The sequence below is a fragment of the Centruroides vittatus genome, unplaced genomic scaffold, assembly GCF_030686945.1.
Source record: "Centruroides vittatus isolate TY-2023 unplaced genomic scaffold, ASM3068694v2 scaffold_2931, whole genome shotgun sequence".
NCBI classification, from domain to species: domain Eukaryota; kingdom Metazoa; phylum Arthropoda; class Arachnida; order Scorpiones; family Buthidae; genus Centruroides; species Centruroides vittatus.
In genome coordinates, this window is record NW_027122696.1 from 248,751 (window position 1) to 275,540 (window position 26,790).

Genomic DNA, 26,790 nt, shown 5'->3' on the forward strand with positions numbered 1-26,790 from the left:
TCAGAAAGTTCACTGACATTTATTAAATTAATAGGTACAATTTGGGCATATTATTTTCCTTTATTAGTGGTTTTTATCTTACGTGTTTTACTAATTAATTAATTTTAAAGTAATTTTACTAATTAATGAATTCCCATTAATTAAAAATACAGAGTGTAAAATAATTACAATAAAGGACTCCATTCTTGCAATTTTAAATTTTGATTTCTTTTGTATACTAAAAATTAATTTAAATAACCGAAAAGTTATAATTAGTAATATCGCCGGTATATGGCGAAGCCTGTGATTGTATTCAAATTTATTCGAGAAGAACCGCAGTACAGTAGTAATGAAAAATAAACTTAATACAATTATGACAACAGCATTTGTTTGGTGAATGTTCAAAGATCGTTTTAAGATGTCTTAAACCCCATAAATGTAAAAATCTGGGGGGGGTCATTTTTTGACGGTTCGCTATCCTTCTCTTCAGCCGAGAAAGTAACAATGGTTTAAAGTTCTAGAAGCAAGATTTACGAATTTACGACCTGCACACAAACAAAGCATCAAGTCCTTTGACGTTAATTTTAGTACACTTGTGTAAAAGTAGTCTAAATGTAAATTTTCGAGCATCTTGTGCAAAAATCGCATTATATTACGCTATGTTATAGCAAAAGGTCAAATGAGTTAGGAGTTCATATCTGTGAAGGTCGTCATGTAGGTAAGTAAGTGGATGGAAAAGAAAGAATAATTAAAAACTAATTAACTGTGACGTTTAGAAACGTAAAACATATCAAAGTCCGTAAATAAATAAATAGATTTGAGGTTTTAAAATTACTTTTGGTGTATTCGTTACCAGTGCTTCCTGTAACCCCGCAGCTTGAGTAACAGAAGCTTTACAGTACGCGACCTACCGGTTGAGAATCTCTATTCTGAAAAACTGGTTTAGTAGTTTTACGTGACTTCTGTTCACTTTTCCTTATTTACGTGTACGTACCGCCATCTATTGTTATCTATTTGTATTATTTTAGTGTATTTACAGTTTCAATTAAAAGGACAAAATCTCGAGTGTAAATAGCAAAGAAAATGCATGAAATTCAGCAGTATATTGTGAGTCTCGTCCTTAGTGGTCACTGATTTGACCAAGTAAATTTTCCATCTTTTAAAATAAGGCCTACATACATCAGGATCTTCATTGTCTTCCACTTCCTCAGCTTCTGCAACGATTGAAACTACGATTACAGAGAAAACGTTTTCTGAATAAGGTAGGGCTATGCTCAAATATTAGAAAATATATTTAATCCAAAATATTCCATTGAATCGTCCATTGAATAAAAAAGTTTAGAGAAATATTACTGGTAAAATAATTAGTATATATTCCGTGTATGTATGTTGGCATTTATAAGAAACAATACTTGGCATTATTAGCTTGTGTATAAGAAACGTTGAGGCTACTAAATTCTGGTGATTAAAGGTTAATGAAATGGAGAAATAAAGGAGTGTCGTGTGTTATATCTCGCGAGAGGTGATATTTTTCTCAATTATCCGCAAATAACAGAACAAGATTAAAACAGTTCTCTTTATTTTGCCTATTTAACAATGCTTTTGAAATTGATAATTTTCCCACTCTTTCTTCAGGCTCACGGCTTTAGTATCTAAGGTTGTTGTCTACAACGTAACTATTAAAAGGATAATTCATGTTAATATACCTTTATTAACATGAATTATCCTTTTAATGACATGAATTATCCTTTCTTTTACCCAGAATGATGCATATAGTGCACAATCTGTACATATCGTAATGGTACAGTTTTTACATTTCAGACTATTTTCCTTACTGACACGTTTTTTTTGTCTATTTTATGATGGGCAAATGCAAGACATCTTCAATTTCGCACAAGTATTAGCTCCTTGTTACCTCTTTGATTGATTTTACTTGAACAATGTGGTTCATAACATGACAAAGGGTCAAAAGAAGTTTTTTTTATTATAAATATTTTCTCAAGTCGAAACCAAAATTTTCACAAAGAAACTAACTATAATAAAAACACAAGAAACTTATAATGTTATGGTATACTGGCACAATGAAGTGACTTTCATTACAACAAGGTTTTTCAATAGAATCAACACTACTTATATTCTTCAAAGGAATGAAGAACTGACTGAAAAAATCAAGAACATATTGATTATGGTATGGATCAGTCTAACCTCAATATACAATAAATAAACAATAACATGGCTGAGAGTAAAACTCTTCTAGACCTAACTCCCTACATATATTATAAAAATACATAAGCACGTCCATTCTATGTTTATATTATTTATATAATTAAAAAAATTCTGCACAGAAAATAATTAAATGCTGCTAATTAAATGCTTCTTAAAAGAAAGGTTAGGCAGTATATTGATATTACAAAAATTTGAATAGTGTCGACCAGGAAGTTAAATAGAACGGGCCTACTTATATTCTTCAAAGGAATGAAGAACTGACTGAAAAAATCAAGAACATATTGATTATGGTATGGATCAGTCTAACCTCAATATACAATAAATAAACAATAACATGGCTGAGAGTAAAACTCTTCTAGACCTAACTCCCTACATATATTATAAAAATACATAAGCACGTCCATTCTATGTTTATATTATTTATATAATTAAAAAAATTCTGCACAGAAAATAATTAAATGCTGCTAATTAAATGCTTCTTAAAAGAAAGGTTAGGCAGTATATTGATATTACAAAAATTTGAATAGTGTCGACCAGGAAGTTAAATAGTACGGGCCTTTTTAGTTATTTCCGGAAATTAATTACACGAGAATTCAGTGATTACGATATCTGCATATATCTGTACCTTTACATACGTAATCGTACAAAATATATCGCTTATGTACATGATGAATAATACCAGAATTATACAATAGTTACATACAATATATTTTGTTAATCATAATAAAATATTTAAATTTGAGAAAAAAATAAATACGTAGGAATATGTATAAGAAGCATAATTAAAGTTGGCATTGTGTTTAGCTAACAATACATGCGCTTTGTAGTCTATTAATAAAAACAACCATGGTTCATCAATATTTATAAATTAGGAGAATAATGTACTGCAAAATACATTTACCGTGATAATGATCAATTTTTCAGAACATTGGAAGCAAATATTCATTTTAACGTTTTCTCTCTTTCCAGAGGGGAAGAATATCTAAAAATCCCTTCTTAGTGTACTGTACATTCTCATGACGTACTGTACCTTAACGGTGTACCAAATTTCAACATTTAGCCTAACTCCTAACCATTTGGGTTCTGCGTGACAACGTATAACGTATTTAAAAGATATATCCTGTATAACAATTAATTTAGAATTACACGTGTCGCAACACAGTAAATAGTCTCTATGTTACTCTGTGACAAACTAGTTACGATTACCGTATTTAATATTGTCTGAATTAGTTATTTATTTTCAGTTAAATCACAATACAAAATAATTGAAATTTCTAATTTTATCTTTTTATACTTTAAAAAATAATATCTCTGACATATATAGACGTTTTATAATGTGTACTTTAAATATGGATTGCATTCAATCAATGGAGTTTTAGGTATGGAAAGTTAATTTGGAAAAGTCCATGTCAGTATTTAGTGGTGGTAAATTTTTGCAAGTGTTAATTCTCCGTAAATCTACGTTAAAATAGTATATTTGAACATTTTAAAAATTGAACACCGTAAAACAATTTAAATACAATTTTTAAATGTAACCCTAACAAAGTTGCTTTCAATTCGTTAATATCATAATCGATTGCCGTAAATAGTTTATTTAATGATCAATTTAAGTAATATTTTATGAGAATAATTAATGAAAATTAACGTTTTACTAAGTTTATTTCCTTGTTAATTCTTTAGTATAAATTTAAAAATTAATTTTCTGAAAGGTGGGAACTTTCAGACGTGTATACTACTTCTACAATACACAAGGTTAAAATTAATGTATTTCTTCATAGTTTGATGTAAATATCTTTTTACTTTTCTGTACTGCTTCCTTCAGAAAATAATATTTTCAACATAAAATTTTATCATAAGCATCGATCAAACAGTTGCGTGTAAAGTTTCTATTACACTCAACCTTCAAACCGGTTATGTCGCTATCTTGAAAAATATCGAAACGTTGCCTTATCCTATAATCTTTTTGTGAAAATTTTGCATATTAATACACTTTAATAAAAATTTCATAATGTACCAATGATAATAGCAATTACATATAAAGATTTATAAATTTTAATGCATCTTACTTTGCTTTTTAGTGTTGAAAAAAAAATAAGATAAGAAATGTCACATTCAATGAAGCAAGCGAAAAATTAAATATAAATGTAAATAAAAATTTAAAAATACCTCTAAATAAAGTAAAACTTCGACATACCGACATTCATTGCCCTCGAAAGTTGACACACTAAATCAAGTAAAAAGATCTTCAAAAATACGAATTACACGTAATAGCGAAGTTCTTGCACACGTTTACAGTTCGAATGTTTCGATATTCGAACGTTCGAACGTTCGAATATCGAAACATTCGAACTGTAAACGTGTATGTATGTATGTAATCTGAGAATATCATGAAAATTCTTTTAATATTTTTGGATATTGTACAACGTAGCAAAGTGAGAGAAAAGGGGAGAGTGAGGTAAAAGTAGCGAGAAGGAAGGTATTCATTAAAATGAAACAAATTTGTCAATTGTAACATAAAGTATGTATTCCCAGTCCAGATTTAAACCTAAATACATCAAAATAGTCCTTCGAGTTAGGAATATCTCTTCTAAATATAAAATTTAATGCACCAATATAAAACATTTCTATTCCTCTGTTATAAAAAATAACTCGATAAACCAGCGAACTGTACAGGTGTAGATAGTGGAGAAAAAAGCTGGAAATTTTATACTTAATTATAATACTCATTCATAAATTTGTTAATTCTAAATTCTGAATTAGCTTTAGAAATTAGTACTTGTATAACATATATATAATAACGAATTTCCGGTGTGTGTCTGTTTATATATTTTTTAGTGGCCTAGAAACATTGAAAAAATATAAATTATCAAAAAACTTTGTCATTCAACCCCTCCTCTAATTTCATTTTTTTTAATATTTCGTGATAATTATAGTTTTTGTTTTAATATTTGACTTTATTACTTTCCTCCTGGGCATTTTAGTTTGTTAGAAATTTAATATTATTTGTACAGGTGTACATATTAGAAAGAATTTTTTTTATTATTAATTATTAAAATATATATTTTATCAAATTGTATTAAACCGCAATAATTTATAAAAAAATATAGGAACATAATTTTAAGATTACCATCATATAATATGTAAGATTTATATTATTGTATTCCCCTCTTTTTACGTGTTATTTAATAATGTCGTGAACCTCACTATGATTTGTATTTTTAACAGCACTGAAGAGGGGTTGGAAACGTAAACCAACCCGAAATGCATTTGATTAAAAACCTTTTAAAATAAACCGTAAAGTCCTTCCTACCGAATAGCCTTCAACGCATTTAAGAAAAAACAGATGTTATGTGTTTTCGGTTGATTTAGTAGCGGCATCAAAGTTATAACCCGATAATTCGGCAGTTCGTTTGGCTTTAACAGTCAGGTTTAAGAAGGAAAACTTCATACTTCCATATTTCGTTCTCGTTTTTATCCTTAGCCAATTCGCATAACCTGGAAAATACAGTTATTGAAGCTACTAGGCAAGGTAATAAATTAAGACAGCATCAACAGTCAATAACAGTCAATTTTATATGTTTTGACTTTGAATCCGGCACTTGTTAAAATTTTAGTACAGTCTAACTTGGTTATAACGTCATCGGATGTAACGACAACCCTAATGTAACGTCAAATTTTTATCGGTCCCACGACTTTACTATACTAGATAATGTTAAAAAACCCGCTTGTAACAACATAAAACCCTGTTTTAACGTCATATTTGAAGCACTTCCAAATTTAAAAAATTAGATTACAAATTTTATTTCACAAAGAAAATACTACGTGTTTAGTCCTAGGGTCTAGAACGACTGTGGGTTGTACTCTCACCACCTGACTTCGGTGAGGTGAGGTTTGCTACACTTTTAACGACGTGACGATCGGTTATTATGTACTCATTTTCAAATTACTTTGTGCTAAATTGTTAAATATTCTATTATTTTTAATATAACATATTACATTAAATTGTTTATAAAGAAATAATTAAATTATTTTTAATTGGCATACATTAGTTTAAGCTTTTGTTGCCTTTTGATTCGACATTATTCTCAAAACCGGAAGTTCTGCCATTATTGAAATTTATGACAAATAAAAATTTCTTATAAAAGGTAATTTTTGGAATTTTTAATTACATCGATGTAAACTTAAACATAATAATGTAAATAAAGTTGATTTAAACGTGTAGTTTGCATTTTTATACATATGATAATAAATTTATTATGATAATAATAAACTTCGCAGATAACGACACTCGGTTATAACGTCAAAAAATTACCGGTCCCATGGATGACGTTATAAACGAGTTGGACTGTATATTTTTTTATCTCTGCTCTTAAATTCTAACTTGTTTTTTCTGCTAATGTCTATGAGACTAACTGTGAAAATCCAAGTTTAATTGTTTGTCTGTATCTCGTGTCTGGTCATTTTCGATTGCCAATGTTTTAGTCCCCCGAATCATTTGGGTAACAATTAAGATTTCTCTTCTGTCAACAAGTTACCGTTCATAACTTTCATCTATTTCTAACCAATTTTTAAGTTTTCATGAAACTATAAAGCGAATTATTAAAAAAATTCTCAAGTATCAGTTAGATCAATTAAAGGAATTGTAGTGCGACTCAGTATGTCCCTCTGTCTTGCTGCTATGTCTTGCTGCTTGCTCTGTCTTGCTGTTATGCCTTCTCGTTAATAGAAAATTTTATATGATAAATTCTGACAATCAACACCAAACAAATTATAAATTTTAATATCGTTATTACAACATATGAATAAATGTGTTTGAAACGTCACAGAAAATTTAGCAAGAAGTGAATATAACTAAAAACATATTTAGTCATTTTAAAATAATTAATAATATATAAATTGCTTTTAATAGTGGGATTAATGGTGTAGAAATCTTAAAATTTTAAGTTTGACACAGAAACATTAATTTATTTTTTATCAGGGTCTAATATCATTTCTCCACTGAAAACAATCAAGGAAGTTTGGAAAACCAGCTTTTTTTTTTAAATATTATAATAATGAATGCAACAGTTTTTTTTTACATTAGAGAAATAGATTGTTCTAGTCCAGCTATACAATCCTTTTTTCCCCCTTCACCTTTCAAGGTAAAATAAGGTAACTTAACAATTGCACTATATTTATTTTCTGTGTTTTAAATACACATTGCTAGTATATAAATAAGGAAATATATGTGTATTTCTTTAAGATTTTTGTGTCATAAATATTGTTTAGACATCGTTTAGAGGTGTAAAGATTTCTCTGTTTTATTTATCTCTTGAATCGAACGTAAACAGTTAACACTTGCATAACAGAAAGTAACCCTATAAATATTTTACGTGCAAATGTCTCGCGTGGAGTCGGGCGTAAAAGCAAATTACATTTAAGTTTTATGATCTATAGAAGGGGCTTCACTCTTGGAGAATATTCCAAGCGACAATATTGACGTATTAATGTGTCTGTAATTCATTTTTTAAATATTTTTTCACATCTGTTAATTATCTCAACTAATTTGTATACCTCTACTTAATTGTATCTTAAAAAACAATTTGGTATTTATTTTATTTTAAACGATAAAAAGGAAATTCCAACTACTCGTATGTATATTAAATTATATATTCTTGTTATTATGTATCTGACGTTGTGACCACAAACGAAACGTATGGATGACCTTTCAGAGATATCTGCACGCAATTAAGACATTTTTAAAATTTACATGAAATGTATTTTAAATTTTTAATAATAACATGGCTAGTTTCCTTTTTAAGGGAAAGTACCGCTTATTTAGACTGATGTGAAGGAAACTCGGAAAATAGACTGTTAGGTAGGTGAAAATTTACGATTAAAACTAAAACAGTATTCAGTGTTATATCACTTGGCCACAGGATTTACTTATATTCTTCGCAGTTTGTAAGTTAAAAACTTATACTTGTATAAATTTTTACATCATAATTCAATGAATTAACATTTCCGGGTTGCCATTGTTTTTACTCTGAAAAGGTGATGTAAAAAAAACAGCAATTTGATAAAGAGGATGTTGAAGTAAAAATTTAAAACGGTATTGAATTATTGCAGAAGGGGAGAATTTATTTATACATAAAACAATAGAGGCATTGAAAAGAATACATTTTACAAATAAAAAGAATTTGTCTACAACCATTCAGATTCATTGTTTATAAGAATAAATTTCGAACGTCTGTAAAACTGGTTTTTCCTTTAAAACTAAAAGTACTGCTGTGCAACAAAGTACAGGTTGTGCACAATTTCTCTACAAGGATAACATTTAATAAAATATATCCCCTATCAGGTACGGCAATTTGTACGGATATGGTAACTCACAGGAGCCTAAGAACTATATATGTATGTGAGTTGACGTGTATTTTGCATTATATTCCTGGACTGAATAAACCAAAAACTTTGGAAATGCAGGATTATTTCTATAGGCTATATAGGCAATTGATATTATTAAATTTTGTTGGTGAAATGACAAGGAGGAGATGGAGAAGAGTTCTCTCTCATATCTTGTATGGGAACAGATTTAATAAAAATTTTACTCGTTATTACCATTTACAGTATTTATAAAATCTCATAACTATTATCGAAATTGAGCCTTTTCCCATTAAAATAATTAAGACACATAGCGCTATACACAATCTTAATTATTATAAGCGAATGTATCTTATTATTTTCATAATTATCTTGGGAGATTATAGCAACTACCTCCGCTTTCCTGTTTCAATTTAACAATGTTAGTAACCTTCTTAGGATATTCTTCATTCTGTACGTATTGGCATAAAAATTATAAAACAAAATCTTTTTGGTTTTATCTCAGAATACGAATGTATTCGTATTCACTACTACATCCATACTTACTGATGTTAAGTACTGAACAAAAATCATAACAATAGAATAAGAAGTGAAGAGAAAGAAAATTCGCTTTCTAAGAGAACAGTTTTGTACAGTTCCAAATATTTTTAATCTGGTAAAAATTATTTGTATTTTTCATTTCAGCAACGTAAAATAATATTATTTTACGTTGCTGAGATACGTTGCTTAATATTAAAAATTGACTTCATCTCCAGTACTTAAAAATGAGTAATTTCGAATTCAGCATCTTCTTTCAAAGCAGCTATGAAAGCTTCTGGATTGTCGGCATGACATTGAAATTTTTCTTCTGATTTTTCTATAAATTTCTTTACTTTTTCGTCTTCTGCATCTTCGCGAATGTATCTAAATGTACCCTCAGTAAAATTCTTATTTCTCTCATCTTCGAACAATTTCAGATATTCTTCATTTCGTTGAAAGAATTCTTCGTTAGATTTAAGCATATTAGTGGCTTCAGTGGGATCGAAATCGGGTAAATTCCCTCCATATTCCGAAGGCAAACAATCTGGGCTGACGAATTTGTGTAGGGATTCCATGTCAGTATGAATATGAAACTGTAATTAAAACCTTAATTTCAGACATTTATTCAAATCTGAATAAATTCACAAAAAAGTTGTAATTTCTTACTCTCTTTTGGAGTTTAGATGATAAAAGTGGAAACATAATACTTAAAAATGCCTTTATGATGATATTCAAGTTGACGAAGTGTACGTCTTTATATCGAAGCTGATAGGAATCTTTCTATAAAAATATATTACAATTAAAATCTATTTGCTTATCAATTCAAATGATATCACGAATATAGAATCTAATTAACTTCTATAGCATTGTATAACGACTTTTCCTTATTATATACAATGTTAGTAATCATCACCTTTAAAATGACTGAATAATCCATTTTATGATCAAAGTCCGTTACAAATGATTCGAGGCCCGATCAGGAAATAATTATTTACTCGGTGTTTAATGAGAAACTATGATTTAACAAGGAGCGATTATTTATTGTGATATGACCACAATGCCGGGCTGCAACTTTTAATTTTATTTTTAATTTATTTAATTTAAAATATATCCTTCTACCTCAAATTAGTTGTGAATTGCTCCTGTATATCACACATTTTCTTTAATAATAGAGTCGTGTCGATCACCTATCAAAGATTTAGATAAAAAGTCAATTGCGATTTCAATTTAAACATTTTCTCCTGAAAAGAATTAGATTGCTAATAGGAAAAATATGATGTACAAAAGAAGACAGTACTAATTTGAGAGCATATATTTTAAATTAAATAAATTTAAAAAGATGATTGCAATTCGGCATTGTGAAGATGTCACAATAGATAATTTCTGGTTTAATCTTATCATTTTATAAGAGTATTTAGCTTATTAACCCATATAATGTTAACTTCTATGTAATCTATGCTGTTTATCATTTATTCATGCTCTACAAATGATTCAAAAACTATTATGTCGAATTATTTCTAAACTGTTTACATATATCCCTTTTCCTTCGCTGTAAATCAGAAAGAATAAAGGACTACTGAAATATTTAAATTTTCTTCAGAGATGAAGGAAGGAAACTGAGCTGTTTTCTCATATTTTGTTGTTTACGCTACTATCTGCTTTCAATTTTTATTCTTTATTGTTATTGAATTAAGTAATTGCTGTCAAATTCAATACATTTGTATTTATTGTCATAGCCGCCTTTGTCAATCACCACGTTTCTTGATACTAATAATAATATAAGTTTCTTTTTATTAATGTTCTTATAACTTTCTGAAAATTTATGATTTTAAATTCCATATATGCTTAAAAGTCCTTGGAAAAAGAACAACGTAACTCAGTTTGTTTGTTAAAAATTGTTAAGTTTTCTCATGCAGCCGATAAAATTTCCACTTTCATAATCCAGAATGATTCATAGATTGTCTTTGACCGTCTAATATCAAGTAGAAACTGGTCTACCATATTTAATCTGTACGAAAATACAGAACAAATTCAGAATTTTACAGTAATTTTCTTATAAACCTAAACAATGAGTTAACATGTTCTTTCCCAATGTCTTTACATACATGATTTACACAATAAGTAAATATATATCTACATATTCAAATTATGTTCATCAGAAATTACTCACAAATATAAAAGTCACCATAGAATAGACGACTCTAGGGGGATAATGGTAGAAATGTTTCAAAGCTAAACCCGCTGAGTCAATAATACATACGATTTTCTTTTCTTGAGCTCTATGAAAATTTAACTGAAAATCCAGTACGAGCATTATAGCACGCAATACCTCAACACCACTTGCAATAGAAGTATCCCAGTTACCTACAAAGGAAATTGCATGAAAACATTTTCAAGAAATTTATTGAAACAATTTCTCAAATTTAAGAATTTTAAATGAAAAATTGAATTTATTATTTTTCCAAAATATTCCGAAATTATTAATACAACAGAAACTCTTTAACACAAACGAGTTAAAAAAAAACTAGAACAAAAGCCGCTGTGTATATAGTTTAACATAGTATAATAAATACACAAAACTACAGTATAGCATCGATTATTTGATCCCCGATCAACCCTCACTTCGGTTAACCGATCGCGTTCTAGTCGGCAAATTCAAATGTCCTCTAGCGATGTGACGCTACAATATTTGGCTATGTCTTGGCTACTTTAATATTATGTTTGTTAAATTTTTGCGTGTTTTAGCTGGAAAACACTGGCTCGACCATGAAAAAGAGGCTAGTATTTAAACCAGGCCTAATACACTATACTAATAATGTATTTTTTCATACTTTTCGGTTATCCGACCTTTCAGTTATCCGACCAACCCCAGTCCCCAATTGAGTCGGATAACCGATGCTCTACTGTATTAATGTAACTAGAAAATTAGTATGTCGTGTGACGATTGTAGCTCCAGGAAACTAGAAAATTAGAATAAATAAATTTCTACTTACGAAATTGAAAAACATAAATGTGACTTCCATCCTGATCGAGTATTGGGAAAAAACGCATTATATTCATGTCTAAGACATGCCCCAACTTGGAAGGAAGATGATTCTTAAAGTACTGGGGATATTCTATTCTAACTTTGAAGTAATTTTTAAGTAACTGGAGAGATCTTTGAAGGTCAAATTTTCTAGCACGAAGAAAACCAAGGAGAAAAATGTCATCCATATGAAAGTTAATCCCCTGATCTCCTGTTGAAATCATAAAAAAATATTTATTATTATATAATAATAACATTTAATATGCATAATTATGCATTAATATTAATATATTTATGTTTTTATCACCCGAAAGTTTTAAAAATCTTTACTTACTGATAATCCTTTTGAAATCTTTTAAGGCATTTTCATCATAAGGAAATTCTTCTTTCTCTTCCTCGAATATTGAATTGTTTATTTTTATTTTACTCATATTTTACTAAAAATTTAAAATAATTTTCCATTAAAGATCTTATTTATTAACTACTTTTTCTATTAACTACTATAGATGAATATGAAGTAATCCTTGAGGTAAAATCTTACCTGATTTATTTTTTTAACTATAAATATTCGTATAAACTATAAAACTTTAATTTTGGAAATAACTTAGAGGGAGATCTGAATTTTTCTGCTTTCTCATTGTAGTGTGATGATTACGAATGTAGTTTATCAATAAATTCTCTTCCATACATTTAATTGTTATTATTATATCTAAGATAAAGTTTTGTATTAAGCAGTTGTACGATATTATAAAGACACAATACCATAACTTTTATATAACTTATATAATATATTTTCTTAATAAATTGTAGTTATTTGTAACCTGAGTATGAAATGCATAATAATAATCACTAAGTTGTACAGATTTATAGATTATAACCAAAAGTAATAATAATTGAATTGCCAACTTACCTTTCGTTACCTGAAAGAATGAAGAATATTAATTGCGTAAAATAATTTATATTTGTGTTTGTCCAATAGAATAAAGTAATTTCATATGACGTCGTGGTACAATTAAAATATGCTTGTAACTAATAAATTATGCAAATAATTAAACAGCAAACGGTAGAAGCGTGGTGAAGAATTACTAAATAAAAGTTTTATAAAACTCGAAAGATCAGAAAGAAGATAGTAAATTAAAACAAAATATTTATTAATCGTAGCCACATATGCAATAATAGTTAAATTTATATGACTCTGGAAAATATCATTAGGTATTGTACCTGTACATGAGAAGCAATAAAATTAATATACTTGTTTTCATCAATAAAATAGCCAGAAGCATAACCAGTATTTATTATTATATCTAGTTTTTCATTGTGTAAGAAATGAGACATTTTACTTTGACGTCAATGCATAATTAAGCAATGATTTCGATTTTTAATAATATGAAGATAAAAACAAAAATAATTGTTAGGTTTTATATAATTGCAAGTGTATGTATTATTATACAAATATTTTCCTTAGATCGGGATATAATGACATCGCGCGATATAACGAGGGGCTATTATATTGTCGTCACCTTCTTTGTCACATTAATAATACTTAAGTATTAATTTAAACCTTCAGAAGAAAAAAAAAATGTTTATATGGCGGAATAAAGTAAAACCAGTTCTGTGATTTGTAGATGTAAGTGAGAATGTTTTATATTTCGTTGGAAAAAACAATGCTGTGCGTTTAGGTCCATTATTTTGTATTCAACCAATTTCCTATAAGAAAATAAAAGATATTTAATAAATACATTGCTTAAAACATAGTTTTAAGCAATGTTTTAAGCAATATGTGTTTTTAACGTATTACACCTTTGGCTATAATCTTCATATTTTTTTACAAAATTTGGCGAGATAAAAAAACTTGATATAATGAATAACAAATAATTATAACAAATAAAACATCGAGCATCAAACACAAGACCGTGTTATTTATTAAACACTTGGCACTTTTCCACTTCTATTAGTTGAGACGAGATTTTATTTCACTCGTTTCGGGCATTTCGCCCCTCTTCAGTCAACTAATAAAACAATATACAACATTTCAAGTAATATAACACACACTAACAGATACCACAAAAATTAATTTAAAACGTACCGTTAGTTCCTCGAACTCAAGGGTGCGCGTGCATAGCACAATTTGGACCTCAAAGTTACAGCAACAAATGTAAATGTTCTACGTACGGCTAATTAAATTGTAAAATTTCTTTTAAAATATATAAACATACAGGCTTATTTTATACATATCGGTATATTAAACATATTCGGTATCTTACTTTTTTAAAATCGAACGCAATAGATCTTTAATCTTCTTTTTACTAACTTTTTTCTTTTCTTCATTGTTGTTTTATCTTGACATAAAGCAATAAACGTTTGGACCTGGTGTTAACTAAAAAGCTCACTTTTCGTCTAGTACTGGCTCATTATTACGCAGTTGTTTGTTGACCATTTGCATATTCTGCTGGTTATGACGATCTGAATTTACATAATTAACTGTATAGCCAAAAGTAGCCAAGTTAGGCTGGATCTGTTGCTTATTTTTTATATGATTATAATATTCTTAACCAATTCTTGTTTATATTTATGCTTAAATTTTTATTTATAGAATTACTGGACTTTATGATGGCCACGCTCTCTTTAAATTTTCTATTATAAGCGTATTTTTCTTTATATAAAATTTTTGTACCATCTTGATCTATATTACAATTATTAAGTAGGCAATGATCATGAAAAACAGAGTTTACTCGATTGTATCTTAAGTACAATCGAGTAAACTCTGTTTTTCATGATCATTGCCTACTTAATAATTGTAATATAGATCAAGATGGTACAAAAATTTTATATAAAGAAAAATACGCTTATAATAGAAAATTTAAAGAGAGCGTGGCCATCATAAAGTCCAGTAATTCTATAAATAAAAATTTAAGCATAAATATAAACAAGAATTGGTTAAGAATATTATAATCATATAAAAAATAAGCAACAGATCCAGCCTAACTTGGCTACTTTTGGCTATACAGTTAATTATGTAAATTCAGATCGTCATAACCAGCAGAATATGCAAATGGTCAACAAACAACTGCGTAATAATGAGCCAGTACTAGACGAAAAGTGAGCTTTTTAGTTAACACCAGGTCCAAACGTTTATTGCTTTATGTCAAGATAAAACAACAATGAAGAAAAGAAAAAAGTTAGTAAAAAGAAGATTAAAGATCTATTGCGTTCGATTTTAAAAAAGTAAGATACCGAATATGTTTAATATACCGATATGTATAAAATAAGCCTGTATGTTTATATATTTTAAAAGAAATTTTACAATTTAATTAGCCGTACGTAGAACATTTACATTTGTTGCTGTAACTTTGAGGTCCAAATTGTGCTATGCACGCGCACCCTTGAGTTCGAGGAACTAACGGTACGTTTTAAATTAATTTTTGTGGTATCTGTTAGTGTGTGTTATATTACTTGAAATGTTGTATATTGTTTTATTAGTTGACTGAAGAGGGGCGAAATGCCCGAAACGAGTGAAATAAAATCTCGTCTCAACTAATAGAAGTGGAAAAGTGCCAAGTGTTTAATAAATAACACGGTCTTGTGTTTGATGCTCAACATATAAGAAAACACGGTTTCAAGTATACCTAAATTATAAAAATTTTTGTCATAGAAACGGCAAATTCCATCGAGAAAGAAATAAAACATCATTAAGAAAATAAATTAATTAGAAACACAAATATTTTGCTTATAAATTCAAATTTTTATAATTATACTGTGTTAGGGGCAGAACGATAGGCATCAATCCTCGATTTAAAGATTCCCGATTTAACAAGTTTTGGAAACGAAGCACCAAAATTAGCGAAACAAAGAACTCCTGGTACCGTTTTATCAAGGTTTGTTTTGTCTTATTTCGTGCCATGTTCCTCCTGATACGTGTTATTTCGTGCCATCCTCTGTTATTCGTCTTATTTTCTGTTCATCTTTCCCTGTTATTCTTCTGATTTTGTGCCATTTTCCCCTCTCATATGTCTTATTTTGTGCCATCTTCACTTCTTATACATCTTTTTTTGCGTTCATCTTTCCCTGTTATACGACTTATTTAGTGTAGCTTTAATAATAAAACGAGAAGAAACAAGTTAGTATTTAGATCTTTTAAAAACCAAACTCAATACAAAAAACCATCAGTTACAATGCTAATATACCTCTATATATCAAATAAAACATACTTTGTATGGAATATAAAAAAATAAAAAACAGGACCAGCAAACGTATTGACACGCAGAAAAACATAGTTGAATTAGAAAAAAAATTCATGCGAACATGCAAAAAACATGCAAATAAACAACAAAAATCAACTATAGCATACATTGCTTTCCCGTACATAAAAGGGTTATACTAAGAAATTAGTGACGAAATACCTCGTAAAAAATTGACGTCAAATTAGCCCTAACGTATTTATTATATTCATTAATTACGTTAATAATTAACACAATGTAACAATGACCAATAAACCATTAACTAAACGCATTTAAATTGGTTATATGTAGATATTAGTCAATTGTGAAAAACTTTTGTAAATCTATGTAAAAACAAGTGAAAAATACTTAAAAAAGAGGCGATTCTTAATAATTTGTATTTTTTTTAATGTATTGCATAAATATTGTAAAGATCCGGTTATTGTTCAATCCTCTAAATGAAAATGAGAGACCGGTTGGAGATTGTGATGATGCAGAAGCAAGGTTAAAGAAAAAATCGTAAGAGTGCATGCTTGACTAATTTCTTTTAAAAACTGTTTAGAAAATGCCTATTTTATTAATATAAAAATATTAAATATCCTACAAATCATAAAAATGTTGGCCTCTTAAACATTTATCTTATAAATTTAATATAATATTGTGTTATAACTAAATATAAATTGTAATAGTTGAATGAAGAAAAGAAAAATGCCAACAGTCATTCATGCACCTTTTTTTGTAAGAAAATGTGTTTTAATATTATACAAATTAATTGATATATTTGAAACTATAAACAACAGAATAAAAAGGTATGTTTCACCGAATAGATTCAATGCACACTTGCAGTTTCCTGTTATGTAACACCAGTGGCGTGCCGTTACATTTGTGATAAGGAAGCTGTGTTTTTGTAAGAAACCCGACTTCTAGGGTTATTACTTATTTGCTTGTCACTGATAGTCTAGGGCAGGGGTCTGCAATCTTTTCTTCGTAAAGAGCCATTTTAGAAATTATATTTACCAAAATAATACTTACGGAGCCGGAAGTCAGCAACATGAATTATGAAATATACATTTTTTTAAAATTTAGCATAAAACGTGTGTCTTTATTTTTTTATTTTTTTGTTAAAATGGGTTTATTTGTGCTTTGCTTAAAGGTACTATAATAGAATACACTGCAATTCAATTATTTATTATCAACGTTACAATAGTTGTAATTATAAAATTTAATTATTAATTTAAATAAAAAATAAGTAATTTTAAACATCCGTACATCTAAATTAACATTTTTATTCGGTCAAACAGTATGCTGAGATTTCAAATATTTTATAATATATTTAACTTGTATGAATAAAAAAGTTAAAATATAGAATTGCATAAAAAATAAGAACAATATATGGTTTTTAATGAGATTTTTGATCCTGAATTTCACCAGAAAGTTTTTCAAAATTCGGTAAATATGACGTTACTTTTATTTTCAAACAAGACGTGAGACTCATACTGTTCAGCTGATTTCTTAGTTTATTTTGAATAAAAGTCATGTTCGAAAATGTCTGTTCGCGAAAATATGTCCATTCGAAAATCGATAGAAGTCCAAATGCATAAGTATTTTAAATGAAATTAAGATCATGCAACACTTTCCACAGTATCAAACAACATATACTTCGTCTTTTAAGATTTTCGTATCTCAGACCACTTTATGCTGTGAGGCAAAAGTAGAATTTCTGTCTTCTCTAATACTTTTCCAACTCACTTCTAAGATTTACAGATTTTGAATTCCAACATTTCCTTGATTAATTCCATATTAATTTAGAAAAAGTAGAATAGTGATTTTCTACCAATCTAACAAATGAGGAAAAAATTATCTTAAAATCCTGTTTGTTTAATATATACGCCTATATATCTACGCTCAAGAAAACAACATAGATAATATTCTCCGAAATACTACTAATTGCTATAGTAAACCTACTTCATTAAAATCAGTTAGAATAACTTCTATAATAAAAGATATCCATAGAGCCCAAAACTAACATGCAAAAAAGTTAGACTACTCGCATAAACACAAGAAGTAACACTATAAGGGTGAAATTCTAAGAATCATTCGAAATAAAACTAGGGTCGTAAATTCTAGGGACAAAACATCAACTGTTTTTTCAGTCCATAAAAGTACAGGATAACTTTTCTATTTACAGTACAATAAGCATTTCTAACGAGCATAGTTCTAATTTTTACATCTTTGTGCCATCTAGACTTGATATTGATCATTGTGCATCAGACGTTGCCGTGTTTTTTATAAATGCTTTTATATAATATTCTTACTCTGACAGTGAAATGATAAGTGATTAGTGAAATTAGAAAGTCTTTTAAAAAATATTAGTGGCGTTTACGAGTTATCTTTTCCTTTTACTTGAAGTAAAAATTTTTATTTTGTTATATGTATATTATTTACTAATTTAAAAAGAGCCTCAATTATGCATTAAAAGAGCCGCAGTTGCCGACCCCCGGGTTAAGCTTTTGTTTAAGTAAAATTTCGGCTCTTACAGCAGGGTTTTGTTTATGTCCCAAATTCCCTAATCTCTTGATTATTTAACTACTTATTATGTAGAAATAAGTAGAAACCGGTTACTTTGTACTTGAATATTTGTAGTCTGGGAAAGAAGTGGAAAGACAAATTTTTATGACAACGGATACATAAATTGTAAATTTAATAAATATAAATTCTAGAGCTTTATTTGTACCTTGTGCATCTCATTCATTAAATTTAGTTGTAAATGACGCTGCCAAAGTAACAATTAAATTTTTAACATTGTACAAGAACTGTACAATGTTACAACTGTACAATTTTTTTTCTGCATCCCCTTATAGATGGGACATACTAAATCGTAATATCACTGGTTTAACATTGAAATCTGTAGGTAATATAAGATGGGAGAGCAAAATAAAAGCAGAATAAATATGTGAAATATTTTAATGGATTTTTTTAAACTCCAGTAAACTCCTATCGGTTGGGTTAAGTTATAAATCTATTCGCGATGCATATAATGCTGCGAGAGCGGTCAAATATCTAGCAGGCAGGCGGCTAACAGCCCACTGGATACAATCATTGAAAGCGTTTTGGTGTGCAGCTTTTACCAGCTAAACCGCCTGAGGTTGGTGATCTGTAAAACGCATGCGTAAATGCCTATAATCTGGCTGCTTTACACCATTTAGTTAGTCTCACCGTGGAAGCTGTCCCGTAAGTGCTTCCATTCTGCCACTGATATTTGAATATACAATAGCAAATCTTATCGTTTTTTTCACGTGTAGTATAGAAATTGCATAATAATGATAACATAATGCGTTTATAATAATAATAAGTTATTTAATTTAAGTACGTTAAATATGAAAAAATCGCCAATATTTTATTTTAATATTTACAAATACAGAGCGCGCTTTCCCAACACTCCATGACGCACACCATTGTAACACTCTTGCAGGAACACAACAGAAAGTAACACTAAAGAATTTTGAAAACACAAATGTTTCTTGAACAGCAGCGTAAACCATATTGAATGTATATTGACGTGTAAATTAAAAGTACTTCTACACAGATAATTTATTATTTATTCTCGTAATATTTCCACTGAACAACTCAAAAAGCCTGTATAAAACACGCTACAGCAGAATAATTATTTATGCTGTCCTGTTGCATCAGCTGCTACCTTTAAAGCGAACAAGACCATTTTTCAAACGTTTGCCTTTTCAATTTTCTATTCCTTCTCAATCACTTACATCTACCACCACACTCCTACTGTAAGCAACTACACTATTCTGTCTTCACTCTGGCTAAATAAAACTGCCTCCACATTAATTACTTTTCAAATGCTGTTGCTTGTAACCTTTCGTTTTGGATCTACATACGTACATCCATCACTCATGCATCTTCCAAAACACTTGCAGCATTGGAGAAAACACTACCACTCATACTAACTTAACCTAATCCCTAATTATCTCGGGTTTAGTTCTGCCTCATTTGCTACGCCCAGCCTGAGATATCTCGTTAAAAACTTAAGGTTAGCCTAATTCTTGCACCTAGTATAAATGGGATAAATCAGCTATAATCAAATAATATTAATCTTAGATAAAGTGACGAATTTAGCCTCTGCAATCCAAATTATTCTTGGTAGACCAATCTCACAGCAATCTTATTGGCAAATTGATTTTATTTTGATCTACATTATGATCTACATTTTGATCTACATTTTGATTTAAATTGATCTACATATTGAAAAAGACATGTATAAAAGGAAATTTATGGAACATTTAGAAATTAGAAAACAAAATAATAACAATTTAATTAATCAGTCGAAAGGGATGGAAATTAATTATAGTTGGTATAATCTGGATAGATGCGGCTAGTGATAAAATAAAAATTGTTGTATTAGACTGTCACCACTTGACTACTGTTGTAAACATGTGGAATGAACGTATACTTGGTACCAGATATGTTGTACAATTTGGTGGTACTTTGGACAATACTTTATACCTTATAGTTTGTCAGCTTATTAGTAATTAGTGTGTTTTTAGTGTGTTTATTTATACACGTGTGTGGAAACAGTGTTATTAAAATTGTAAGCTATAAGTGCTGTTTACAATCATCTCTTGTATTACCATATTTTTATTATATGTAGCAAAAAAACGATAATTGAAATTATTAGGATACCTGTAAACGTGTACAAGGTTTACCATCCCTATCTATGGAAACATTGTTGTAATTACCACCAGCGTTTATTGTAAGTTTTTCTCTGACGTTTGTAAATCTTCGGTGTAATTATCACATCCTACGTCGGTGTTTTAGTTAAAAGTTTTGCTTTCTTTGTTATTGTAGCACTGAAGAGGGACTGGAAAATATTAGACCAGGCCAAAATGCATATGATGTAGTCTTTACAAATTATAATCAATTTGCCAATAAGATTGCTGTGAGATTGGTCTACCAAGAATAATTTGGATTGTAGAGGCTAAATTCGTCACTTTATCTACATATACAGCAAACCATTTATATATATTTGAATATTAATCTTTGCCATCGTTTACTTTTTGCCTTGAACAATACCAGGTCTCATTTGCTAGTTTTAATGTAAATAGTTATCATCTCTGACGCTAGTTATTGTATGTTAAAATTCCCTTAAAACTCCTCATTTTTTATCTACTTGGAAGCTTAAATTTTGATTTTGTTAGCTCTCTATGTCAAATCGTTAGTAACAAAATCCTTTATTTGAAAAATATCAGTAACTATTATTCTATTTCTTCAGACCTCTACTTTTTTCTATTTTACTTTCTCATAAAAAGTATTCCATTCAAGCTTAATAATAGGAATTCTTCTTACTGTTTATATATATACTATTATATACATCAAAGGGTTAAATAACACTCCATACAGTGAATTAAATAAACCATTAGAACATTAATAGTTGGTCATTGGTAGGTGCCTAAACCTATGGACTGGCCACAATGCGATATTAGGGACTTTCTTTCATATGCCTAACACCTCAACAAAATTCGGTTACCACTTATAAAGTTCTGCAAAGAAGTCAGCATCACCAATCGTCAGTGTTTGTTGCATTTACTCTCTGCCTATGGACTGAGACAAAATTCTGAATACTTGACATTTAATTAGCTCTTCTGAACCTATGATCTTAGTGTCGCATATGTGGCATGCATACAAAGTGTGTAATATCATTGCTTAATACAGTATCATCAAAAAAGACATCTTTAATATGATTGTATGTATTAAAACCTTGTGTGCTTCAAATTATATTTTATAATATGCTTCTATAAAGTTAATTATCATTTATTATTTATATAGCGTTTTTTGAACATCATTTAAAATTATAACAATCATTATTAGTAATTGAAAAGAAATAATTTTCTTAAAAAAACGATTGAATAATTCATTCAAATAAACTTTTACTCAAAACATTTGATTTAATGAAAGATTTTTTAAAATAAAAATATTACATTTTATTATATATTTCAACATTATATAAATGAACAATGAATAACAAATTCTTTTAAATATAACTCGAAAATAAATAAACAAATGAATATAAAAATTTTCTTTTAAATACAAATAAATAAAAAATCTTTTTTAAATATAAATAGAATATAAATGAACAAATAAATAACAAATTTCTTTTAAATATAACTCGAAAATAAATAAACAAATGAATATAAAAATTTTCTTTTAAATACAAATAAATAAAAAATCTTTTTTAAATATAAATAGAATATAAATGAACAATGAATAACAAATTTCTTTTAAATATAACTCGAAAATAAATAAACAAATGAATATAAAAATTTTCTTTTAAATACAAATAAATAAAAAATCTTTTTTAAATATAAATAGAATATAAATGAACAAATAAATAACAAATTTCTTTTAAATATAACTCGAAAATAAATAAACAAATGAATATAAAAATTTTCTTTTAAATACAAATAAATAAAAAATCTTTTTTAAATATAAATAGAATATAAATGAACAAATGAATAACAAATTTCTTTTAAATATAACTCGAAAATAAATAAACAAATGAATATAAAAATTTTCTTTTAAATACAAATAAATAAAAAATCTTTTTTAAATATAAATAGAATATAAATGAACAATGAATAACAAATTTCTTTTAAATATAACTCGAAAATAAATAAACAAATGAATATAAAAATTTTCTTTTAAATACAAATAAATAAAAAATCTTTTTTAAATATAAATAGAATATAAATGAACAAATAAATAACAAATTTCTTTTAAATATAACTCGAAAATAAATAAACAAATGAATATAAAAATTTTCTTTTAAATACAAATAAATAAAAAATCTTTTTTAAATATAAATAGAATATAAATGAACAATGAATAACAAATTTCTTTTAAATATAACTCGAAAATAAATAAACAAATGAATATAAAAATTTTCTTTTAAATACAAATAAATAAAAAATCTTTTTTAAATATAAATAGAATATAAATGAACAAATAAATAACAAATTTCTTTTAAATATAACTCGAAAATAAATAAACAAATGAATATAAAAATTTTCTTTTAAATACAAATAAATAAAAAATCTTTTTTAAATATAAATAGAATATAAATGAACAATGAATAACAAATTTCTTTTAAATATAACTCGAAAATAAATAAACAAATGAATATAAAAATTTTCTTTTAAATACAAATAAATAAAAAATCTTTTTTAAATATAAATAGAATATAAATGAACAAATAAATAACAAATTTCTTTTAAATATAACTCGAAAATAAATAAACAAATGAATATAAAAATTTTCTTTTAAATACAAATAAATAAAAAATCTTTTTTAAATATAAATAGAATATAAATGAACAATGAATAACAAATTTCTTTTAAATATAACTCGAAAATAAATAAACAAATGAATATAAAAATTTTCTTTTAAATACAAATAAATAAAAAATCTTTTTTAAATATAAATAGAATATAAATGAACAAATAAATAACAAATTTCTTTTAAATATAACTCGAAAATAAATAAACAAATGAATATAAAAATTTTCTTTTAAATACAAATAAATAAAAAATCTTTTTTAAATATAAATAGAATATAAATGAACAAATAAATAACAAATTTCTTTTAAATATAACTCGAAAATAAATAAACAAATGAATATAAAAATTTTCTTTTAAATACAAATAAATAAAAAATCTTTTTTAAATATAAATAGAATATAAATGAACAATGAATAACAAATTTCTTTTAAATATAACTCGAAAATAAATAAACAAATGAATATAAAAATTTTCTTTTAAATACAAATAAATAAAAAATCTTTTTTAAATATAAATAGAATATAAATGAACAAATAAATAACAAATTTCTTTTAAATATAACTCGAAAATAAATAAACAAATGAATATAAAAATTTTCTTTTAAATACAAATAAATAAAAAATCTTTTTTAAATATAAATAGAATATAAATGAACAATGAATAACAAATTTCTTTTAAATATAACTCGAAAATAAATAAACAAATGAATATAAAAATTTTCTTTTAAATACAAATAAATAAAAAATCTTTTTTAAATATAAATAGAATATAAATGAACAAATAAATAACAAATTTCTTTTAAATATAACTCGAAAATAAATAAACAAATGAATATAAAAATTTTCTTTTAAATACAAATAAATAAAAAATCTTTTTTAAATATAAATAGAATATAAATGAACAATGAATAACAAATTTCTTTTAAATATAACTCGAAAATAAATAAACAAATGAATATAAAAATTTTCTTTTAAATACAAATAAATAAAAAATCTTTTTTAAATATAAATAGAATATAAATGAACAAATAAATAACAAATTTCTTTTAAATATAACTCGAAAATAAATAAACAAATGAATATAAAAATTTTCTTTTAAATACAAATAAATAAAAAATCTTTTTTAAATATAAATAGAATATAAATGAACAATGAATAACAAATTTCTTTTAAATATAACTCGAAAATAAATAAACAAATGAATATAAAAATTTTCTTTTAAATACAAATAAATAAAAAATCTTTTTTAAATATAAATAGAATATAAATGAACAATGAATAACAAATTTCTTTTAAATATAACTCGAAAATAAATAAACAAATGAATATAAAAATTTTCTTTTAAATACAAATAAATAAAAAATCTTTTTTAAATATAAATAGAATATAAATGAACAAATAAATAACAAATTTCTTTTAAATATAACTCGAAAATAAATAAACAAATGAATATAAAAATTTTCTTTTAAATACAAATAAATAAAAAATCTTTTTTAAATATAAATAGAATATAAATGAACAATGAATAACAAATTTCTTTTAAATATAACTCGAAAATAAATAAACAAATGAATATAAAAATTTTCTTTTAAATACAAATAAATAAAAAATCTTTTTTAAATATAAATAGAATATAAATGAACAAATAAATAACAAATTTCTTTTAAATATAACTCGAAAATAAATAAACAAATGAATATAAAAATTTTCTTTTAAATACAAATAAATAAAAAATCTTTTTTAAATATAAATAGAATATAAATGAACAATGAATAACAAATTTCTTTTAAATATAACTCGAAAATAAATAAACAAATGAATATAAAAATTTTCTTTTAAATACAAATAAATAAAAAATCTTTTTTAAATATAAATAGAATATAAATGAACAAATAAATAACAAATTTCTTTTAAATATAACTCGAAAATAAATAAACAAATGAATATAAAAATTTTCTTTTAAATACAAATAAATAAAAAATCTTTTTTAAATATAAATAGAATATAAATGAACAATGAATAACAAATTTCTTTTAAATATAACTCGAAAATAAATAAACAAATGAATATAAAAATTTTCTTTTAAATACAAATAAATAAAAAATCTTTTTTAAATATAAATAGAATATAAATGAACAATGAATAACAAATTTCTTTTAAATATAACTCGAAAATAAATAAACAAATGAATATAAAAATTTTCTTTTAAATACAAATAAATAAAAAATCTTTTTTAAATATAAATAGAATATAAATGAACAATGAATAACAAATTTCTTTTAAATATAACTCGAAAATAAATAAACAAATGAATATAAAAATTTTCTTTTAAATACAAATAAATAAAAAATCTTTTTTAAATATAAATAGAATATAAATGAACAATGAATAACAAATTTCTTTTAAATATAACTCGAAAATAAATAAACAAATGAATATAAAAATTTTCTTTTAAATACAAATAAATAAAAAATCTTTTTTAAATATAAATAGAATATAAATGAACAATGAATAACAAATTTCTTTTAAATATAACTCGAAAATAAATAAACAAATGAATATAAAAATTTTCTTTTAAATACAAATAAATAAAAAATCTTTTTTAAATATAAATAGAATATAAATGAACAAATAAATAACAAATTTCTTTTAAATATAACTCGAAAATAAATAAACAAATGAATATAAAAATTTTCTTTTAAATACAAATAAATAAAAAATCTTTTTTAAATATAAATAGAATATAAATGAACAATGAATAACAAATTTCTTTTAAATATAACTCGAAAATAAATAAACAAATGAATATAAAAATTTTCTTTTAAATACAAATAAATAAAAAATCTTTTTTAAATATAAATAGAATATAAATGAACAATGAATAACAAATTTCTTTTAAATATAACTCGAAAATAAATAAACAAATGAATATAAAAATTTTCTTTTAAATACAAATAAATAAAAAATCTTTTTTAAATATAAATAGAATATAAATGAACAATGAATAACAAATTTCTTTTAAATATAACTCGAAAATAAATAAACAAATGAATATAAAAATTTTCTTTTAAATACAAATAAATAAAAAATCTTTTTTAAATATAAATAGAATATAA

At 25.9% G+C, this 26,790-nt stretch overlaps 1 protein-coding gene across 1 annotated transcript; it reads right to left on the reverse strand.

Moving 5' to 3' along the window:
- Window positions 1-8,299: 8,299 nt before the first annotated feature.
- On the reverse strand, window positions 8,300-12,542 carry LOC136987972 (alpha-tocopherol transfer protein-like). Its single transcript, XM_067285740.1, has 5 exons — window positions 12,444-12,542; window positions 12,078-12,320; window positions 11,255-11,448; window positions 9,751-9,864; window positions 8,300-9,677 (listed from the first exon to the last, which is right to left on the reverse strand). Exons 1-5 carry the CDS (start codon window positions 12,538-12,540, stop codon window positions 9,324-9,326), a joined length of 1,002 nt encoding a protein of 333 aa, XP_067141841.1. The 5' UTR covers window positions 12,541-12,542; the 3' UTR covers window positions 8,300-9,323.
- Between the last annotated feature and the right edge of the window lie 14,248 nt (window positions 12,543-26,790).